The sequence below is a fragment of the Ornithorhynchus anatinus genome, chromosome 10 (genome assembly GCF_004115215.2).
Source record: "Ornithorhynchus anatinus isolate Pmale09 chromosome 10, mOrnAna1.pri.v4, whole genome shotgun sequence".
NCBI classification, from domain to species: Eukaryota; Metazoa; Chordata; class Mammalia; order Monotremata; family Ornithorhynchidae; genus Ornithorhynchus; species Ornithorhynchus anatinus.
The window spans coordinates 9,040,233-9,062,730 of record NC_041737.1 but is presented as its reverse complement, the minus strand read 5'-3'; the positions used below and the strand labels follow the sequence as shown (position 1 = coordinate 9,062,730).

General features: G+C 55.8%; 1 protein-coding gene across 4 annotated transcripts; it reads right to left on the bottom strand.

Annotated features, from left to right (window-relative positions):
• Positions 1-1,401: 1,401 nt before the first annotated feature.
• Positions 1,402-19,266, bottom strand: TMEM150C (transmembrane protein 150C). Of its 4 annotated transcripts, none has more exons than XM_029074284.2 (9): positions 19,198-19,266; positions 17,604-17,744; positions 12,212-12,300; positions 9,985-10,038; positions 9,831-9,863; positions 9,621-9,688; positions 7,748-7,875; positions 6,318-6,495; positions 1,402-3,886 (listed from the first exon to the last, which is right to left on the bottom strand). In XM_029074284.2, exons 3-9 carry the CDS (start codon positions 12,289-12,291, stop codon positions 3,678-3,680), a joined length of 750 nt encoding a protein of 249 aa, XP_028930117.1. In that variant the 5' UTR covers positions 12,292-12,300; positions 17,604-17,744; positions 19,198-19,266; the 3' UTR covers positions 1,402-3,677. The 4 variants fall into 4 exon arrangements, with proteins under 4 accessions (XP_028930117.1, XP_028930121.1, XP_028930120.1 ...); XM_029074287.2 differs by lacking the exon at positions 19,198-19,266 and adding an exon at positions 18,149-18,259 and having other exon boundaries at positions 3,678-3,886; XM_029074288.2 differs by lacking the exons at positions 12,212-12,300; positions 19,198-19,266 and adding an exon at positions 18,149-18,260.
• Positions 19,267-22,498: the final 3,232 nt, after the last annotated feature.

The window sequence follows — 22,498 nt, the reverse complement described above, 5'->3', positions numbered from 1 at the left end:
GGGGATTAACTGTGAGCCTCACGTGGGACAACCCCGGTGCTTAGAACAGTGCTCTGCACGTAGTGAGCGCTTACCAAATACCAACATTATTATTATCGTTATCTTGTGGGACCCCGATCCACGACCGCGTCTGGCGGCGGGGAGGGGTCGTGTGGGCGTGGGGGGCCGGGGGTCTGTTGGGCACGAGACAACTGCTGATTGGCATCATCTCGGTTCTCAAGGATCAAGGGCCCCTTGATCACAGGGACACTGGAATGGGAATTTGGGCCCGGGAGCCAGTCGGCCCAGAGAGGCACGACTCCTCCAGGAGGCCTTCCCTGACTGCACCCTCCTCTCCTCTTCTCCCACTCCCTTCTGCGTCGCCCTGACCTGCTCCCTTTCTTCATTCCCCCCCGCCAGCCCCACACCACTTACGTCCGTTATCTGTCATTTATTCATTCATATTAATATCTGTCTCCCCCTCTAGACCGTAAGCCCTTTCCCCCCTTTCCCTCTGCTCCTTCCCCTCAGCACTGTGCTCGTTTGTATTTATCTTTATCACCCTATTTATTCTGTTAATGAGGTGTACGTCCCCTTGATTCTATTTATTTCTACTTTTTTGGTCTGTCTCCCCCGACTAGACCGTGAGCCCGTCAATGGGCAGGGATTGTCTCTATCTGTTGCCGAACTGTCCATTCCAAGCGCTTAGTACAGTGCTCTGCACATAGTAAGCGCTTAATAATAATGTTGGTATTTGTTAAGCGCTTACTATGTGCAGAGCACTGTTCTAAGCGCTGGGGTTTACAGGGTAATCAGGTTGTCCCACGTGAGGCTCACGGTCTTAATCCCCATTTTACAGATGAGGTAACTGAGGCACAGAGAAGTGAAGGGACTTGCCCAATACTATTGAATGAATGAATAAGCTCGTTGTGGGCAGGGAACGTGATTTCTTGTACTGTACTCTCCCAAGCGCTTAGTACAGTGCTCTGCCCAGAGTAAGCGCTCAATAAATACGATTGAATGAATGACGGTTGCCAGTCCGTGCCCAGGGAGGACTGAGCTCTAAGCGGCAGAGCTAGTCGTGAGGTCTGAGTCTGTTTTAATAATAATAATAATAATAATGTTGGTATTTGTTTAGCTCTTACTCTGTGCAGAGCACCGTTCTAAGCGCTGGGGGAGATACGGGGTCATCAGGTCGTCCCATGTGAGGGTCACAGTCTTAGCCCCCATTTTACAGATGAGGGAACTGAGGCACAGAGAAGTGAAGTGACTCACCCAGAGTCACCCAGCTGACAAGGGGCAGCGCCGGGATTCGAACCCATGCCCTCTGACTCCCAAGCCTGCGCTCTTTCCACTGAGTCACGTGCTTCTCTTAGTATTCCCAGGAGGAGGGAGGGGAAAACACACCGCTTTTTGGCATAAAAAAAAAGTTTATTTAGTGATTATATCCCAAGCCCCCCAGGTGGGAGATATTTGCTCTGCTACAGTGCGCCAAGAGAAACGACGTTTTAAAAGAGACAGTGGAGCTCCCAGTGATGGAGGTCGGTTGAGCTCGTGGAGAGGGAAAGAAGTGACAGACCTTCATTGTTTTTCCTCTTCGAAAAAAATTGAAAATATAAAAATGATATGCACAGTTAGAAACGTCAGTGTTAGCCCAGACGGTCCCTTCTCATCAGCGCCTGATTGCCTCTGCCTTCCCTCTCTCTGCGGCTCGTAATCCCACCAGCACAACTGTTTCGCCTTCTCTCAGCCGTAAGAGCACTGAGATTTTATTTCAATGTCGTCTCCCTCTCTAGAATGTACGCTCCTCGAAGGCAGGGATCACGGCTCCCAGCTCTTCTGCATCGTACTCTCCCAACTGCTTAGCACAGTGCTCGGGGCTCAATAAATACCACTCATTGACTGAGGTGACCTGAGGCCTGTAATAATAATAACAATCACGATGACGGCAGTATTCATCAAGCACTTACTGCGTGCTAGGCACCGTACTTCGCACCGAGGGGGATACGAGCAGATCAAGTTGGAACCAGTCTCCGTCCCACGCGGGGCTCAAAATCTCAACCCCCATTTTATAGATGAGGAAACCGAGGCCCGGAGAGGCGAAGCGACTTGCCCGGGGTCCCACGGCAGACAAGCGGCGGACCCGGGATTAGAACCCACGACCTCCTGACTCCCGGGCCCGTATCCTATCCGCTACTCCAAAATAGATTTGACCACCCTCCTCCGCCTGTTGCGGCCCCGAGGAAAATCATTTTGTGCTTTTCTGCCCCCTCCCCCCGTGCGAGAGCAAGGGAGCACCGGGCCCTCCCCGCTGTCTTGATTTCGACTTTGAGGCTTTCTGCGTTTTTAGCTCGTGGTGGACAGGGAGCGGGTCTGCCAGCTCCGTCGTACTCACCCGGGCGCCTAGTACAGTGCTCCGCACACAGTAGACGACAAATACGATCAGGCCCACAGCGGGTTGGAGCCTTTAAGTCACGATCTTTTTGCTGAAAAGAACATTCCTCCTCTCCCCTTGGGACCATCACAGTGGAGAGAGGGCGCTTACCTGGACGTGAATCCTCCCCGTCCCCCGGCTTCTCCCACCTCAGGGGGAACGCTCTCACTCCCCCCCCCCCGGCTCTCATTCCTAAGAAAACGAAGATCCGCCCTCTGACCTCTCCCGGGAGCTGACTCGAGCGTCACCTGTCTGGAAGGCGGTTAGGGAACCGAGGGGGGCGGTCCCCCTCTTGACGTTAAGCTCGTCGGGAGGGCAGGGAATGTGTCTGTTATATCGTCTTCCCCCAGGCGCTTAGTACAGTGCTCGATAAATACGACCGACGACGTCTCCGACGTGCAGTTGAGAACGGCAGACCATGGGGATCCAGACCGGGCTGGGTCGAGGCCCAAGTCCACTTTCGATGATTCCTTCAAGTGTCTCTTCTCCCCGTCTAGTGTATAAGCTCGCTGTGGGCGGGAAACGCGACTACCTGCTTTCTCGTATCGTCCTCTCCCAAGTGCTTAGGGGAGTGCTCTGCGCACAGCAAGCGCTCAAAAAAGACCGCTAATCGACCGACTAATTGATTGAAATGTCCTGAAGCCACTGAGCGTGGGCTGCTCTCCTGGACACCCATCCTCACGGCGGAGAGACGGAACAGCCGGACACCCTTAACCGTCCCCTCTCCATTCCTGATTTTTCCCTCCCGTGAGCCAGCCTGGACCGGCGATCTGGGGAAACGGTCGACCGTGACCGAGGCGTGACGGAGAGCTCAGCCTCGTGATCGGAAGATCGGAAGAACAGCCGGCCCCGGGCCGCATCATCTCAGGTCGACCCCGCGGACCGTGCGGCCCCGAGCTCCGTCTCTGACGGGACGCTGGGGAGGCCGGGGGGTCGTGGCCCTCTTGGACGGGGATGGACCGGTGGCCCCATCTCTCGCTTTCCCCCCGAGACTCCCCGTCCGTCGACGCAGACGAGACGGAAGCGCGGAAGGCTGACGGGAAGGAGGAGAAGGAAGCTCGACGCGTCCGGAGCGGCGGGGCCGCCCGGCCGCTTCTTTGTGCTTTTTCCGGAGAGAAAAGGAGCCCCCCGGGTAGCCCTTCCGCCCAACGTGTCGGGGACGGGCGCGTCGAAAAGAAATGGGTCACGGGATCACGAACGAATTCCTGCCACGGCGTCGGCCTCCAGCCCTCCCCCCCGCCGTCACTCCTCTCCCCCCGGCCGGCTACACCTGGTCGGTTTGATACTCGGAGGCTTCCGACAGGCTTTCCGAGAAGCTCAGGAAATTCTCCTGGTACTCCGAGCACACGATCTCAAATCGGTAGTGCCGGAACTCCACGGCGAAAGTGCCGAAGTAACAGAGGAAGCACATCACCAGCGCCCACTGGATCCTTGCCGCGTACATGGCGATGCCCTGAGCCACCAGGGTGAAGTCTGGGGCGCGGCCGTCAAGGAAGCGACACCCTAGCGTTAGCGGCTACGCCTTTCTGAAGACCCTCTCTTTTTCTCCTCCCCTCGGAGCCCCCTCCCCGCCTTCTGGAGCCATCATCCTCCTACCTCGCCTCGCTACTCTCCCGCTACAACCCGGCCCGCGCCCTTCGCCCCTCTAACGCCAACCTTCTCCCTGCACCCGGATCCCGTCTGTCTCGCCGACGACCTCCCGCCCGCATCCCGCCTCTGGCCCGGAACGCTCTCCCTCCTCATATCCGACAGCGACTCTCCCCCGCTTCGACACCTTCTCGAAGGCCCCTCTCCTCCAAGAGGCCTTCCCTGACTAAACCCTCATTTCCTCTCCTCCCACTCCCTTCTTCCCTCTATTCATCCCCCCTCCCAGCCCCACAGCACTTACGTTCACATCTGTAATGAATTTACATTAATGTCTAGCTCCCCTCTGGACTTTAAGCTCACTGGGAGCAGGGAATGCGTCTGTTTATCGTTCTACTCCACCCTCCCGAGCACTCGGTATGGTGCTGGCACACGGGAGGCGCTCAATAGATACGACCGCCCGACTCCCGATCGTCCGGACGGCGGACCCTTCAAGCGTTCGGCGAGGCCGAGGAGGAGGCCGGCCCGGAGAGGTCACTTGCAGCGGCGTCGGGTTCTCGGCCGCCCCACGCCACGCCGCCTCCCGGCAACCGTTCCTCGGGCAGCCCTACCTCTGGGCTTCCGCCAGGTCCGCCCCGGTCACCCGAGGGCACCGGTTTTGAGCCCCAGGCTGGCGGTGGCCCGGTGTGACAGCGGCAGCCCGGAGAGGCCGAGGAGAAGGGGGAAGACCCGGAAATCCAGGGCCCCTCCCTCCCTCGGCCGGAGCCGGACCGACGGCCAGAGAGGCCGAAGCAGGAAACGGCAGGGACGCTGGAATGTGGCTAACCAGGACGCGGAGGTCACGCCGTGACCCGCCTGGGCGGCGGGACCGTTCGGGGAAGAGCGAGGGGATCCAGGTTGGCCGCTCCCCCCGCCCGAGGGCAAACCCCGAGGGTCGGGCCACGGGACGGGGGAGGGAATGGGGGTCCCGCGACCTCAGGCGGACCCGAAGGCCAGGCCACCCGCACAGAGACCTGGACCGCCTGGGACGGAAGCCCAGGAAGCGGCCCTGAGCCGCAAAGCGAGGGAAACGGGGGAAGAACCGCTCGAGGCCAGCGGGCGGGAAGGGCCGGGCCCCCGCCCTAGCAGGGAGAAACGTTCAGACGGGCCGGGCGGGGTGGGATCCTGGGGTCAGCGGGGTCACTCGCCCCAGGCCCAGCCCGGGCTTCCCACGCCCCGGCGGCTCGAGGGACACCTGACACCGTCCAGGCCGAAGGCAGCGGACACAAAGGGCGGGCAAGTGAGAAGCAGCGTGTCCTAGTGGAAAGAGCCTGGGCCCGGGAGTTCAAAGACCTGAGTTCTAATTCCGGCCCCGTCCCTTTTCTCCCGCCGTGTGGAAGTCTCTTCGTTCTTCTGGGCCTCGGTTTCCTCATCTGTAAAATGGGGATTCAATATCCCTTCTCCCTCCTAGACCGTGAGTCCCACGGGGGACAGGGACCCGGGCCCACCTGCTTACCTCATGTCTACTCCCGTGCTTACTTAGTACAGTGCTCGGCACCTAATAAGTGCTTAGCATACCATCGGGATTAAGTTTATCACTCAGTGGTATTTATGGAGTGCTGTGCGCAGAGAACTGTACTGAGAGCTTGGGGGAGTTCAATCCAAAAGAGTCGGTTGACAACGTTCCCCGCTCATAAGGAACTTTTACAATCTAGAGGGGGAGCTGGACATTAAAATAAACCACGGATACGTACGTCAGTGCAGTGGGGCTAAAGGTGGGATGAATATCAAGCGCTGAGAAGGGTACAGACCCAAGGACGTTATCGGGGAAAAGCAGCCACGGTTATTCTTCTTTTCATCCCCGGGGCAAGTAACTCCAGGTAAAAATAATACTAAATAATGCTTACTACGAGCCACGCACTGTTCTAAGCACCGGGGTAGCCACAAGCTAATCGGATTGGACGCAGTCCCCGTCCCACGTGGGGCTCTCAGTCTTCCTCCCCATTTTACAGACGAGGCCCAGAGGAGTGTCTTGCTCAAGGTCACACAGCAGACGAGCGGCGGAGCCGGGATTAGAACCCGCGTCCTCTGACTCCCAAGCCCGGGCTCTTGCCACGAGGCCGTGCTGCTTTCCCACATACTCGCACATGTTCCCTTTCTCTAGCTATAAAACTAAAAATCTCAGCTCTTTTTCTGGCTCCCCGGCTTTTCCGGAGCAGAAGGAAGGTGTGGACGGCGCCCGGTCAGGCAGCCCCGCCGTAGCGTTGGCTTTTCCAGGCCGCCCGGCCCGGGACCCGCCTCGCCTCGCGCCCCAACCCGTCGCCCCCGCCGCCAAGGATACAGAGGACTACGCAGAGGGTGATAGACGCTGACAGAACCACCCGGAGGATGCCCGTCTTCCGCCCCTCGTTCTTGATGTTGATTTTGAGGGTGAGGACGGCCTGGATCCAGCAGGCCACGGTGCCGAACCCGAAGGTCAGCGAGGTACCCACGTTGTGGATCTCTTCGTCGTTGGAGAGCTGGAGGGCGGACAAACACAGATTGGGGGGGGAGGACTGCCGGGAGGGGGACACATCTGGGGCGACTGCCACTTCTCTGTGCCTCAGTTTCCTCGTCTGTAAAATGGGGATCGAGACCGCGAGCCCCTCGTGAGACGGGGACCGGGTCTAACTCGATTCGCTTCTATCCAGCCCGGTGCCTAGTACGGTGCCTGGCCCTTAAAATACCATCATCGTCGTCACTGTGACCGTTGCCGTCGTTACCGCCGGCGGGCCGAGGGAGCGGCGCGGCCTCCCGGAGAGAGCTCGGGCCTGGGAGTCAGAGGACGCGGGTTCTAATCCCGGCTCTGCCACTTGCCCGCCGTGGCCAACTCACTTCAGTTCTCGGTACTTCAGCTCCCTCATTTGTAAAATGGGGATTAAGACCGCGAGCCTCACGTGGGACGCGGACTCGTGACCCACCTGATTAGCTTGTATCTACCCCAGCGCTTAGTACGGGGCCTGGCACGTAGTAAAAAAAAATACTCCATAAAAAACGGGAAATAGAGCAGGAGAGAAATCCAAAAAAAGTAAGTGGATAAATAAATCATTGATAAATCATCGATAAATTGTTAAGGGCAGCTGAGCGCTGATGGGGTGACTTTCGAACCAGGAAGGTGGGGGATTAGTTTGAGATGCTACCAGAGGAGAGGCGGCTTCGATCACCGCGTATCTCCCCCAGCGCTTAGAACAGTGCTCTGCACGTAGTAAGCGCTTAACAAATACCAACATTATCATTATTTTGGAAAGAGCCCGAGCTTGGGAGTCAGAGGTCGCCCCGCCCCTTGTCGGCTGTGTGACCTTGGACAAGTCACTTCCCTTCTCTGGGCCTCAGTTACCTCATCTGTAAAATGGGGACGAAGACCGTGAGCCCCACGTGGGACGATCCGCTTAGCTTGTACCTACCCCAGAGCTCAGACCGGTGCTTGGCACGTGGTAAGGCTTAACGAACACCATGGTCGTTATCATTATTATTATTTTTCGGAGGGCTTTGAAGATGGGGTGGGATGTGGATCTGGAAGCAGCCGGGGAGAGCCGGGAGGTTGACCAATGAGAAATCAGCCCCGGTGGGGCTGGGGTTGAGCGAGGAGGGCCGGGTGTGGGATCCGAGGCCCCCTCCTCGCCCCCGACCCCCTGCCCGGGCAGCTCGGTTTGGACCGGGAAGGCTGGAGGCGGAGGGACGGGGTCAAGGGGCGGGCAGAGCCCGAGAGAAGGGGAGCGGAAACGAGGTTACCTGGAAGTTACCCAGTAAGGTCATCCCAAAGGAAGCCAGGCACAGGGCCACCAGGCCGCCGGCGTTCAGCCACGGGGTCAGCACCTTCGGTTTCAGCTGGAGGAAGCGCAGGACGGCCACCACGAGGGCTAAAAGACAACGAAAAGTAGAAAAAAGAAAATGAAAATCACAGCCGACCCCGGGTAAGGCACCGGATCATCACCGTGGTCCCTGTTAAACGCTTACTACGTGCCAGGCACCGTTCTAAGCGCTGGGGCGCATACAAGCAGATCGTGTTGGACACAGTCGCTGTCCCACACGGGGCTCACGGTCTCCATCCCCATTTTATAGACGAGATAACTGAGGCCCAGAGAAGTGAAGTGGCTCGCCCGAGGTCACACAGCAGGCAAGTCGGGATTAGAACCCACGCCCTTCTGACTCCCAGGCCCGGGCTCTATCCGCTAGCCCACGTTCTCACACACGTCCCTCTCTCCATCGGCCTGGGTCAGGACCCGGGCCAGGTTTCTATGTGGTGCCCAAGATACAGGGAATGTGTCTCTTTATTGTCGTATCGTACTCTCTCGAGCTCAGTACAGTGCTCGAAAAGTACCGTTGAATGAATGAATGAATGAATGAATTCGGGTTGGCTGTGGTTTCTCCGCCCTCTGGCAAGATATCAGAGTAATAATAATAATCATAAAAATAATAACTACGGTTTCGGTTAAGCACACACGGTGCGCCGATAATGACCGTCTCCCCCTTTAGGCTGTAAGCCCGTTACGGGGAGGGAACGCGCCTGCTAATTCGACCGTATTGCACTCTCCCAAGCGCTCAATACAGTGCTCCGCACAGGGCAAGCGCTCGATAAACGAGAAGCAACGTGACCTGGTAGATCGAGTCGGAAGGACCGAGGTCCCGACGCTGGCTCGACCGAGTCTCTGCCGCGGTGACCTCGGGCAAGTCGCTTCACTTCTCTGAGCCTCGGTTTCCTCCACCTGTCAAATGGGGATTGAGACTGCGAGCCCCATGTGGAGCAGGGACCTGTCCAACCCCACCTGCTTGGATACTACTAATAATAAATATCATTGATCGATGATGATGATGATGGTGTTTGTTAAGTGCTGACTATGTGCCAAGCACCGTTGTAAGCACTGGGCGCCACTCTAAGCGCTGGATCAATCGAAGATTCATTCATTCATTCATTCAATAGTATTTATTGAGCACTTACTATGTGCAGAGCACTGTACCAAGCGCTTGGAACGGACAGATCGGTAACCATCGATGATCGATCGATAATTGATCGATACGCCCCAGCAGCAGCCCGGCTGATTCCATCTGCCTTGCTCCACCCCGACGGGATCGGCACGGAGCCATCCAAAGCCGGGGCCGGGGGCAGGCGAGGCGAGCGCTCGGCGCTTGGTAAGCGCTCAATAAATACGACGGACTGAACGGACGGAAGGAGACGAGAGCGCGACGGGGAGGAAGGGGGGGGAAGAGGCGGAGGGAAGAGGAGGAAAAACGAGGGGACGCGGGGTCAGTCCAAAAAGAGCAGCGGCCGAGGGCGGCGGACATTTCACGGCACCAAATCATCAGCCGCCGGAGGACAACGCGCGGACCGTCCCGGTCCGAGGCGCCACCCCGAGCCGCGCGTGACCAAAGAGAAGCGGCGTGGCGTAGTGGCTAGAGCACGGGGCGGGGAGTCAGAGGGTCCTGGGTTCTAATCCCGGCTCCGCCACGTCTGCCGGGGCAAAAGTCACTTGGCTCTTCGGGGCCTCAGTTACCTCATCTGAGGATTAAGGCCGTGAGCCCCAGGTGGGACAACCCGACTGCGTTGTATCTATCCCAGTGCTTAGAAGGGTGCTCGGCCAATGCCATCACTATTCACGCTTCCTACCTAGGAACGAGGCCATGTTCATGACTTGGCTAAACACGCAGCTGGCCGGAGGCACGTCGCCTGCAAAACTGGGAAAAATACATAACGTTTCATCGGAACCCGGGACACCGGGACAACTCAGAAAAACTGGAAAACTCTCCCCACTTCCATCCCCGCCCGCCCCGACTTGGGGCAACCCCCACGTCGCTGGGAAAGACACGTCGCTGTTACCTTATGTACGGCGCGGGTTTCGAACCGGGTTTCCTAGGGAACGAAAAGCACGGGAACCGACATTAAACCTCGGGCCCCGAGGGTCAACTTCCTTATCGGAAAAGGCTCTACTTCCTGAGAGACAGATCTCACCGATGAACCAAAACAGCTTTACCTTTCCGGCTCGTTTAAGGGGAGAATCTTGTTATCTTCGACCGCGATAAAGTATCTGTCGAGAGAGAGAACGAGAGTGATTTATTTGGAGGTCGTTTATTTTCGTCGGGGCTTGTGGTAGGTAAGCGAGATTAATCCCCACCCCGTAACCCCAACCGTGACGGGTTTACATTTGTACGGCACCGACTTCATGACGGCCCTTTAAACGACATCTCTTGAAACCTCGCCTCAGCCTTGTGAGGTGCAAGTATCTCCGGCGGAGAAACGGAACGTGAAAATCACCCGCAAAGGGCAGCCGAGATCCGACCCCCCCATTTTGTGGAGGATTAGGCCACTGGCTCGTGAACCGGGCCCAGATGCCAAACCCGCACGGTGTGGGGCGGCTATCCACCCACAAAATGACCAGTCCTCTAATGATCTTGCCCCGGGAGCGTGTGGATAATTCAATAAAAACCAGTACTCCTGGTGACCTTGCCCCGGGCGAGAAGTTGACTGGCTAATTGCAGGGTTGGCTCAACGTGTAATAAAAATTCTGGTATTTCTTAAGCGCTTACTGGGTGCCAGGCACTCTAATAATAATAACGTCGGTATTTGTTAAGCGCTTACTATGTGCCGAGCCCTCTTCTAACCGCCGGGGTAGGTCCAGGGTAATCCGGCTGTCCCACGTGGGGCTCACAGTCTTCATCCCCATTTTGCAGATGAGGGGACCGAGGCACAGAGAAGCGACTTGCCCGCACACAGCTGACAAGTGGCAGAGCCGGCATTCGAACCCATGACCTCTGACTCGCTAGCCCGGGCTCTTTCCCCCGAGCCGCGCTGCTTCTCTACCAAGCGCTAGGGTGGATACAGTCAATCAGGTTGGGCACAGTCCATGTCCCACACAGGGCTCGCAGGCCTAAAAAGTACCATCATTATTATTATTATCAATCCTCCATTTTGCAAATGAGGCAACTGAGGCACAGAGAGGTCAAGCGACCGGCCCAAGGGCTACATGAGGAGCACGCGCCGTTTAACAAACGGATGAACAGATCGGACGTCTGGGTCACCAGATGCCACAGCTCGCCTCATCCTCGAAGCACTTCTTAAATCCCACCACTGTGGGCAGGGAACGAGTTCGGATATTGTCCTCTCCCAAGCACTTAGTACAGTGCTCTGCACACGGAAAGCGCTCGAAAGATAGGACTGAATGAACTGGCCGCTTGTCTGAATCCAAGTGTTTCTATAACCACTGGGCTCCGCTGCCTAGGTGAGTCCGGAGGGAGGGAGATCAAAATGCATCACGCGTTCATTTATTGAGCGCTTCCCGCGTGCAGAGCACGGTGCTAAGCGCTGGGGAGAGCAATAAACAGATACATTCCCATCCAGCCTCTGGCTTCTTGCAATTTAACCGTTCCACTCGTGGGAGTGGGCTATGGGTGAGAAGCAGGGAGGCCTAGTAGAAAGAGCCCGGGCCCGGGAGTCGGAGGACCCGGGTTCTAATCTGGGCTCCGCCGCCCGTTCGCTGTGTGACCTCGGGCAAATCACTTAACTTCTCTGGGCCTCAGTTCCCTCAACGGCATAATGCGGATTTTATCCATTCGTTCGTATTTATTGAGCGTATTCATTCATTCAATAGTCTTTATTGAGCGCTTACTATGTGCACAGCACTGTACTGAGCCCCTGGAGTGTACAATTCGGCCACAGATAGAGACCATCCCTGGCCAGTGACGGGCTCACGGTCTAATTTTAAAAACTGTTCTCCTTCCTGTTTAGATCGTGAGCCTCCTGTGCGACAGGCACTGCGTCCAACCTTGTGTCTATCCCCAGGGTTTAGAACGGTGCTTGACACACAGTGAGCGCTCACCAAATACCATCGTTTAGACGGTGAGTCTCCATTCTAACGTGCGTTTCGTCTCCTCGTTTCACCGCCTCTGGTGATAGTGGCTCTTCGCCCGTACAGACAGGCATCGACCCCTCTCTGGGTTCTGCTGTAAATTCGCTGTGGACGGGGACCGTGTCCACCGACTCCGTTTTGGACTCTCCCGAGTGCTCCGTACAGTGCTCTGCGCACAGTGAGTGCTCCAGAAATACCACCGATGGATCGACTCGGCGATCCATCTTTGGGGGTCCCTTCCGGTGCCAGAGCTAAGTACGGTACTTGGCACGTGGTAAGCGCTTAATAAATACTATTTTTAATGTTATCATTACTCTTCCCCACCCCAGGCTCCATGGCCCGGGCAGACGCTTACACAATCCACAGCCCGGCGGAGGTAAAGAGGGTAAACACAAGAGGGAGGAACATCCACACGCTGCATTTCTTTCCTCCCATGCTCGGTCGCTGAAACCAAGGAAAAGGGAGAAGGTTAATGAGGACGGAGGGGGCTCCTACACTCCCCTACCCTTGGGGCGGAGCCGGGATTCAAACCCATGACCTCCGACTCCCAAGCCCGTCTTCTTTCCCCTGAGCCACGCCGCTTCTCTGTAGAATTAATTAAGACCGTGAGCCTCACGTGGGACAACCTGATGACCCTGAATCTCCCCCAGCGCTTAGAACGGTGCTCTGCGCATAGTAAGCGCTTAACAAATACCGACATTATTATTACTGAGAGCTCACCTCCTCCAGGAGGCCTCCCCAGACTGAGCCCCCCTTTTCCTCTGCTCCTCCTCCCCTCCCCATCGCCCCGACTCCCTCCCTCTGCTCTATCCCTCTCCCCGCCCCACAGCACTTGTGTATATACGTACGTATTTATTATTCTATTTTATTAATGATGGGTACAGATCTATACGTGGCTCAGTGGAAAGAGCACGGGCTTTGGAGTCAGAGATCATGGGTTCGAATCCCGGCTCGCCCACTTGTCAGCTGTGTGACTTTGGGCAAGTCACTTCACTTCTCTGCGCCTCAGTTCCCTCATCTGTAAAATGGGGATTAAGACCGCGAGCCCCACGTGGGACAACCTGATTCCCTTGTGTCTACCCCAGCGCTTAGAACGGTGCTCGGCACATAGTAAGCGCTTAACAAATACCAACCTCTATAATTCTATTTCTCTATTTTGATGGTAGCGATGCCCGTCTACTTGTTTCGTTGTCTGTCTCCCCCCTTCTAGACTGTGAGCGCCGTGGTTGGGCAGGGATCGGCACTCTCTGTCGCCGAATTGTACTTTCCAAGCGCTTAGTAGAGTGCTCTGCACACAGTAAGCGCTCAATAAATACGACTGAATGGCAGTCCAAGTCAGAGCTGCCTGCCAACACCCAGCTCCCAGGACTCCAGTTGGGGACGGGAGAAGGAATCTCAACCCCATTTCTGGCCTGATAATAATAATAATAATAATTGGGGTATTTGTTAAGCACTTACTCTGTGCCAGACACTGTACTAAGCACTGAGGTGGATACAAGGTAATTGGTTTGGACACCACCCCTGTCCCACGCGGGGCTCACGGCCTCCCTCCCCATTTTAAAGATGAGGTAACCGAGGTCCGGAGCAGTGAAGTGACTTGACCAAAGTCACACGACAGACATGCGGCAGAGCGGGGATTAGAACCCAGGTCCTTTGGACCCCCAGGCCCGGGTTCTCTCAGCTCTTCCCAGGATTGAGCGATAACCCCCGGCCCCGCTGCGCTGGCTTGAGGGTCCGTCCAAAAGCCAGGTTTAATCGAACGGCTGCGCTTTCTTAAGATCCGGATAGAATCAATTTAGAAAACCCGGATACCTGTGGTTTGGATCTCTCCAGTCACTTGGAATGCGGTCAAACTTGTTTAGAACAGCTTCCTTTAAGGTGGGCGCGTCCCCCACGTAATCCCCGCAAATGCCCCCGCTAAGAAGCCCTGGGTTTCTCCTCAGCTCCAGCACCCCCGGCTGAAATGCGTCCTCGTCTACGGTAGCAGGAATCCGATCATTTGGAGATGTTGAATCCTTCCGCGGCTCAGCGGAGAGAGCCCGGGCTTGGGAGTCAGAGGTCCTGGGTTCGAATCCAGGCTCTGCCCCTTGTCAGCTGTGTGACTGTGGGCAAGTCACTTCACTTCTCGGTGCCTCGTTACCTCATCTGTAAAATGGGGGTTAACTGTGAGCTTCACGTGGGACAACCCGATTCCCCTGTATCTACCCCAGCACTTCATTCATTCATTCATTCAATAGTATTTACTGAGCGCTTACTATGTGCAGAGCACTGTACTAAGCGCTTGGAATGAACGAGTCGGCAACAGATAGAGACAATCCCTGCCGTTTGGCGGGCTTACGGTCTAATCGGGGGAGACGGACAGACGAGAACGACGGCAATAAAACAGTGCTCTGCCCATAGTAAGCGCTTAACAAATACCAACATTACTATTATTAGTATCATTATTACTAAGCCCCGGGGAAGATACCAGAGGTTAAGGCGTTGGACTTCAGATCCAAAGGACAGACGTCAACGGGGGTTCGATCCCCACTTCTGGTTAGGACTTTTCTGAGAAGCAGCATGGCTCGGTGGAAAGATCCCAGGCTTGGGAGTCAGAGGTCATGGGTGCGAATCCCGGCTCTGCCCCTTGTCAGCTGTGTGACTCTGGGCGAGTCACTTCACTTCTCTGTGCCTCAGTTCCCTCATCTGTAAAACGGGGGCTAAGACTGTGACCCTCACATGGGACGACCTGATTCCCCTGAATCTCCCCCGGCGCTTAGAACGGTGCTCTGCACATAGTGAGCGCTTAACGAATACCAACATTACTATCATTATACAAGATCATCAGGTTGGACATGGTCCAAGTCCCCCATGGGGCTCACCGTCTTCATCCCCATTTTCCAGATGAGGTCACTGAGGCCCAGAGAAATGAAAAGACTTCCCCAAGGTCCCACGGCAGACAAGTGGTGGAGTTGGGATTAGAATCCAGGTCCTTCTTACTAGCAGGGTTATGCTTTATCTACTAGGCCACGCTGCTTCTCGCTGAGCGTTTGCTCTGTGCAGAGCACCGTACTAGGCGCCTGAGGGTGTTCAGTAGAAATCTAGCTCTCCCTGAGAAACAGCAGGGACCGGGGAGAGGAACCGGGGGGAATAAATAGCATAAAAATCACTATTTATTTATTACCCCTCACCTAAATCTCTCAGTTTCTTGGCTGACTCTACCCCGGGTCAAGGTCACTGCCCCTTTGGCCCTGCTGTTGGTCCAGGGGAAAGAGTCCAGCCCTGGGAAACAGAAGACCTGAGTTCTAGTCCTGACTCTGCCAGAAGGGGAATTTATTCATTCATTCATTTTTAATGGGTGCTCACTGCGTGCAGAGCACTGTACTAACTGTTAGGGAGAGTACAGTACAAACTGCTTAACAAGACCATAATTATCATTACATGATTACAATAATAATAATAGTATTTGTTAAGCGCTTACTAGGTGCCAAGCACTGTTCGAAGCACCGGGAGAGATACAGGGTCACCGGGTTGTCCCACGTGGGCCTCACCGTCTTCATCCCCCTTTTACAGATGCGGGCACTGAGGCCCAGAGAAGTGAAGCGGCTTGCCCAAGGTCTCACACAGCGGACAAGTGGAGGATTGGAACCCACATCCTCTGACTCCCAAGCCCGGGCTCTTTCCACTAAACTGCTTCTTCTAAATAAACAGTCACATTCCCTGCCCACGAGGGGCTTACAAGTCTAGAGGGAGGGAGGTGGACAGAAAATATCGAAATAAAACGAGAGATATGGACCTAAGTGCTGTGGGGGCAGGAAGAGGGGGTAAAAGCAAAGGGAGCGAGTCGGGGCGACGCAGAAGGGAGTGGGAGATGAGGAAAAGTGGGGCTGAATCTGGGAAGGCCTCCTGGAGGAGAGGTGCCTTCAATAAGGCTTTGAAGGGGGTAATGTTGGTATTTATTAAGCGCTTACTATGTGCAGAGCACCGTTCTAAGCGCTGGGGGGGATACAGGGTAATCCAACTGTCCCACGTGAGGCTCACAGTTAATCCCCATTTTACAGATGAGGTCACTGAGGCCCAGAGAAGTGAAGTGACTCGCCCACAGTCACACAGCTGCCGAGTGGCAGAGCCGGGAATCGAACCCATGACCTCTGACTCCCAAACCCGGGCTCTTTCCAGTCACCGTCCCCCGTCAGGGATTGAGGAGGGCGAGGTGGAGCTTTCCAACCCCCTAGGGCGATTCACTCATTCATTCATTCATTCAATGGTATTTATCGAGCGCTTACTATGTGCAGAGCACTGGACTGAGCGCTTGGAAGGTATACAATTTGGCAACAGATATTGAGACAATCCCCACCCAGTGACGGGCTCACAGTCAAAACGGGGGAGACAGACGGCAAAGCAGAACAAAACGAAACAAGTAGTCTGGCGATGTGTGGGTGGAAGAAATCCTGAAAATAATAATGATGATAACGTTGGTATTTGTTAAGCGCTGACTGTGTGCCGAGCACTGTTCTAAGCGCTGGGGCAGATACAGGGTCATCAGGTCGTCCCACGTGAGGCTCCTAGTCTTCATCCCCATTTTCCAGATGAGGTCCCTGAGGCCCAGAGAAGTGAAGCGACTCCCCCAGAGTCCCCCAGCTGACAGGTGGCGGAGCCGGCATTCGAACCCACGACCTCTGACTCCCCAGCCCGGGTTCCCGCCACTGAGTCACGCTGCTTCGTGGGAACACCACCGGGCCTCGGTTACCGAGGGAAATCCCACCGTGCTGTGCCCCCGCCAGCCTGCTTGTTGACTGCACTTCTGCCCCGAGCCCGAGGAGTTCAGTGGGAAGAGTTCGGGGTTGGGAGGCGGGACACGTCGCGTTTTATTCCTCCCCCGGATCGAGTCACTTAACTGCTCCATGCCTCCCTCTCTCCCATTTTCAGAAATGAGAATAAAAGTTACCCCTCATTACCACCCGGGGGAAATCTGACCCAGAAGGCCTCTGTTAAAGGAGCGCGTCTACCAACTCCGATATACTGCTCTCGTAAATATATCGTAGAGAAGCAGCGTGACTCAGTGGCTCCAGCCCGGGCTTGGGAGTCAGAGGTCATGGGTTCGAATCCCGGCTCTTCCACTCGTCAGCTGTGTGACTGTGGGCGAGTCACTTCACTTCTCCGGGCCTCAGTTCCCTCATCTGGAAAATGGGGATTAACCGTGAGCCTCACGTGGGACGACCCGACGACCCTGGATCTCCCCCAGCGCTTAGAACGGTGCTCTGCACCTAGTAAGCGCTTAACAAACACCGACATCGTTATTATTATTACGATACATAGCTCCGATATACTCTCCCAAGCGCTCAGGGCTCCGCACCCGGCAGGCGCTCAGTAAATACCACCGACTGATTAAAGAGAAAGAGGGCCCTTCACAAATTCAAGGTGTGATTACTTAACAGGGCTCGGCACGTAGCGAGCACTCGGATGCCATCGCTATTATTCTTATTATACTACGCTGGGGTTTTAAATCTCCAATTTTATAAGCTATCGTTAAATTCTTCACTAAGCACCGCGAGAGGGGACCGGGCCTACCGAAGGAGATTTTGCCCCTCGAACTCCGAGTCGAGCAGGTGCAGACGACTGCACGGCAGCGTTTTCGGGACGGTCGGGTTGGCGAGGTGAGCGACAGAAAACCCCCGGGGTCTCATTCAGGAAAACCCCCCGAAAGCCCGTCTTCGGCAAGGGGAACGAGCGGATTTAAGTCAACGTTCTTTCCCGGGGGAGGTTACCTGGGTGTCTGCTGCGGGATGGTCGAATTCGCCGTCGCCATGTAACGCCTACCAAGTGACCGGTCTTCCGTCCTCCGGATAACCTGCGACGATCCGAGATGCGATGGGTCTGAGCGGAGATCCACCCCTTCCCGGCCCACGCTAGGAAACGAAAAAACGGAAGGTCTTCGGCTCGCCGGGGCAGATCCCACTGGAGGCCCCGGTTGCCGCAACCCAATAAATCAGGGCTTTGCCATGGGCCGAGAGGCTCCGGTTCTAAAGCCAGGGTCGGGGGGAGCGAGGCCTGGGGCCGCACCGCTCGGTCCAGTGCCCGGCACATACTAAGCGCTCGACGAACAGATACCGTCGTTATTATCGGCCACGTCCCGGTGGGTCCGGGCCGGGAGGGAGGAAGGGAGGTGGCCGGGGCCTTGGAGGATGGGGGTAGGGGAATCTCGGTGCAGTTGGGGATGCGGGGAGGGTCTTCCAGGGGGTGCGGGTATGGGGGACTTCCCCTCCTCCCCCCAGAGTCTGCATTTTTCCAAGCCCCTGCTTCCAAGTCTAACCTGCATTTTGGGGGTGGTCCAGGAGGACACCTCCTCCTCCACCCCTGGGGGTCTCTACCTTGCCCTCTGTGAAGGGTCAAGCAGCCCGAGTCCCTGCCGGCTCTGGAGCACCGGGCCAGGGTCTGGGGGGGGGGGGGGGGCGAGGTCCAGGGTCTGTGGGGGGCGGGGGTCTGGTCCCCCAGCTCTACCTCCCCAAGAGGCAAAGGCGGGCAAGGAGGCGGCGGGTGGGGGTGGGCCCCGGCCGGGAAGCCTCCTCCCCCAGTGGGGCAGGGGAAGGGATGGAGAGAAGGAGGGATGAAGGAAGGGGAGAGAGAAGGCGGGGCAGAAGGAGGATGGAGAGACAGAGGGAGAGAGAGAGAGAAGGAGGGATGGAAGGATGGAGAGAGGAAGGGATGGAGGGAGGGAAGGAGAGAAGGCCGGAGGGAGGGAGGGAAGGATGGAGAGGAGGAACAGGAGGATGGAGGGACGGAGGGACAGGAGGAGGGAAGGGCAGAAGGGGGAGGGAAAGGATGGAGAGGAAGAACAGAAGGATGGAGGGACGGAGGGACAGGAGGAGGGAAAGGCAGAAGGGGGAGGGAAAGGACGGAGGGACGGAAGGAGGGAAGGATGGAGAGAAGGAGGGAGGGAGGGACGGAAGGGCAGAAGACGGGAGAGAAGAAGGGAGGGAGGGATGGAGGGAGGGAGGGAGACAGAAGGGCGGAGGGATGGAGGGACGGATGGAGGGACGGAGGGAGGGGAGGAGGGAGACAGGGGCAGAAGGCTGGAGAGAAGAAGGGAGAGACGGAGGGACGGAGGGAGGGAGAAGGGCGGAGGGAGAGGAGGACGGAGAGGAGGGGCAGAAGGCGGGAGAGAGAGGGATGGAGGGAGAGGAGGGGGGAGAGGGGAGCAGAAGGATGGAGAGAGAAGGATGGAGGGAGAGAGAAGGGTTGGAGGGAGAGCAGGAGGGAGGGGGAGCAGATGGCTGGAGAGAGAAGGATGGAGGGAGGGGAGGAGGGAGAGGAGGCAGAAGGCTGGAGGGCTGGAGGGGAGGAGGGCGCGTGTGTCCCTACCCGGCTGGTGGTTCGGGATCCCTCGGGGCGGCGGCGGGGCCGCGGGGAGCGGGAGCGGGAGCGGGCCCGGCCACCAGGGGGCGCAGGGGGGGCGGGCAGGGGGAGCGCCCCGCCTCCCCCCCGAACTACATTTCCCACAAACGCCCGCGGCGAGGGGGGCGGGGCTTCCGGCGCGGGGGGGGCGGGGCCGCCACGGGCCACACCTCCGAGCCCCCTCCTCCCCCCCCCCGCTGCCCCGCGGGAACAGGACGGACGGCGCAGGCGCACTCGCCGCACCGCACCAAGCCGCACCGCACCTTCCCGTCAGGCAGGCAGTCATTCGTTCATTCAGTCATTCGTTCATCCATCCATCCATTCATCCATCCATCCTTTCATTCATTCATCCATCCTTTCATTCATCCATCCATCCATCCATTCATTCATCCATCCATTCATCCATTCATTCATCCATCCATCCATTCATCCATCCATCCATCAATTCATCCATCCATTCAGCCATCCATTCATCCTTTCATCCATCCATCCATCCATCCATCCATCCTTCCTTCCTTCCTTCCTTCCTTCCACCCACCCTTCCTTCCTTCCTTCCTTCCTTCCACCCACCCTTCCTTCCTTCCTTCCTTCCTTCCTTCCTTCCTTCCTTCCTTCCTTCCTTCCTTCCTTCCTTCCTTCCTTCCTTCCTTCCTTCCTTCCACCCTTCCACCCACCCTTCCTTCCTTCCTTCCTTCCTTCCTTCCTTCCTTCCTTCCTTCCTTCCTTCCTTCCTTCCTTCCGTCCATCCATCCTTTCATCCATCCATCCATCCATCCATCCATCCATCCATCCATTCAACCATTCATCCATTCACTCATTCATTCATTCATTAGTATTTATTGAGCACTTACTATGTGCAGAGCTTTGTACTAAGCGCTTGGAATGTACAATTCAGCAATAGATAGAGACAATTCATCCATCCATCCATCCGTCCATCATCATCGTCATGCTAAAGTGCCAAGCACTGTTCAAAGCCCTGTGGGAGATCCAAGGTCATCAGGTCGTCCCACGTGGAGTTCACAGGCTTCATCCCCCTTTGACAGATGAGGGAACTGAGGCCCAGGGAATTGACTAATTAATGAATTAATGATGAGATTTGTTAAGTGCTTGCGAGGTGCCAAGCATTGTTCTAAGCGCGGGGGGGGAGATACAGGGTCATTAGGTGATTCCCACGTGGGGCTCAAAGGCTTCATCCCCATTTTACAGATGAAGGATAATAATAATATTCGTTCAATTGTATTTACTGAGCACTTACTAGGTGCAGAGCACTGTACTAAGCGCTTGGAATGGACAAATCGGCAACAGATAGAGACGGTCCCTGCCCTTTGAATGATGTTGGTATTTGTTGAGCGCTTACTATGTGCAGAGCACTGCTCTAAGCCCTGGGGGAGACACAGGGGAATCGGGTTGTCCCACAGGAGGCTCACAGTCTTCATCCCCATTGTACAGACGAGGTAACTGAGGCACCGAGAAGCGAGGCGACTTGCCCACAGTCACACAGCTGCCAAGTGGCCGAGCCGGGATTCGAACCCGTGACCTCTGACTCCCAAGCCCGGGCTCTTTGCACTGAGCTACGCTGCTTCTCACAAGGGATATAAAATAATGAATTGATTAACTAATGATGGTATTTGTTAAGCGCTTACTAGGTGCCAAGCACTCTTCTAAACGCTGGGGGAGATGCAAGGTCATCAGGGTGGTGCCACCTGGGGCTCACAGTCTCAGTCCCCTTTCGACAGATGAGGGAACCGAGGCACAGGGAATTAATTAACTAATCAGTGATGGTGTTTGTTAAGCGCTTACTAGGTGCCAAGCACTGTTTTAAGCGCTGGGGGAGATACAAGTCTTCATTCATCCCCATTTTACAGATGTGAGAACTGAGGCCCAGTGAACTGACTTGCCCAAGCTCACGCCCCTGACTAGTAAAGGTATTTATTGAGCTCTCACTGGGCGCGGAGCACCGTACTAAGTGCTTGGGAGGCTACAATAGAAGCATGAGACACGTTCCCTGCCCCAGAGGTGTTTGCGCTCTAAATGAGGAAGACGATCGCAAAGGTGTCTTCAAATTGGAGCAATCAGAATAAATAGATTGGAGTAATCGGAATAAATACTGTAGATTTGATTACTCATAGATACGTCAGTCTTTATGATGGTCGCGTGTACATGAACGCTAAGCGTGGCTGATGGAGGGGCAAAACCAGAATTGGTGGTGGGAGGTGTTTCTCGGAGGGAAGTGCGATTTCCAGAGGGATTCGGAGACGGAGAGAGCTGTAGTCCGAAGGATTCGATGAGGGAGGGTGTCTTGGGAAAGGCGTAAGGAAGAGATTGAAGGCGACGGAATTGAGAGCGAGGCCTCGTAAATGACGCTAATTTGGGAGAAACCTGGGAAGAAAGCTGTTAAGTAAGAGGGAGAGAGTTGGATTTCCTCGAGGCCGACGTTGCTAAAGGGAGTTTTCACTGGGAATTCTTCCTGTCCTAAACTGACCACTGAAGGAAGGGAGATTCCTGAGAGGGGGTTTCAGCTGGCTGAATTCCCGGGGCTTTCAGGAATGTGAAACCGTCGCGGCTGAGTTTCTATTCCCAACTAAAAGAAGCTTATCGGTCAGACGGGCACAAGTGAACTTGGGGTTTACCTTTTCCACAGTGAACAGGCGCGGAGAGAGGGGCCCTGTTCCTAAGGGACATCAGCCGCGGTTTGAAAGGAGAGACTTGCTCACCCCTAATTCCGCTAAAAGGGAAAATGGACTATGTGAATTACTATTTTATTGAGCCGCTTTCCATTACCAGCAAGATCCTCTCTGGAAAAAAAAAAAAACCCCACCATAAAACAAACCTACCGTATTTCCTCGCCCAGTTGCGCTGCATTTCACCTCACGTTGGAAATATTTAAACGGGTGGTGGCGGCTTTTAGTGGGCTAAAAGCATCTGTATCCTTTTAGGGAGACACGAGTTCTGCAGTAAGGGGAGCGGGAGAAAAAAGAGAATTAAAGTGGAAGGGAGGAGGAAGAGAAAGAAGGCACTTGAGAGAGAAGTCTCTTCTGTTGCATTTTCCCCACAGCTGCATTCACTAAGAAATGTGGTCAGGGAATGAATGTATCTGTCGACTCTGTTAGCAGCTTGGCTCAGTGGAAAGAGCACGGGGCTTGGGAGCCAGAGGTCATGGGTTCGAATCCCGGCTCTGCCACTTGTCAGCCGTGTGGCTGTGGGCAAGTCACTTCACTTCTCGGTGCCTCAGTTCCCTCCTCTGTAAAATGGGGATGAAGATTGTGAG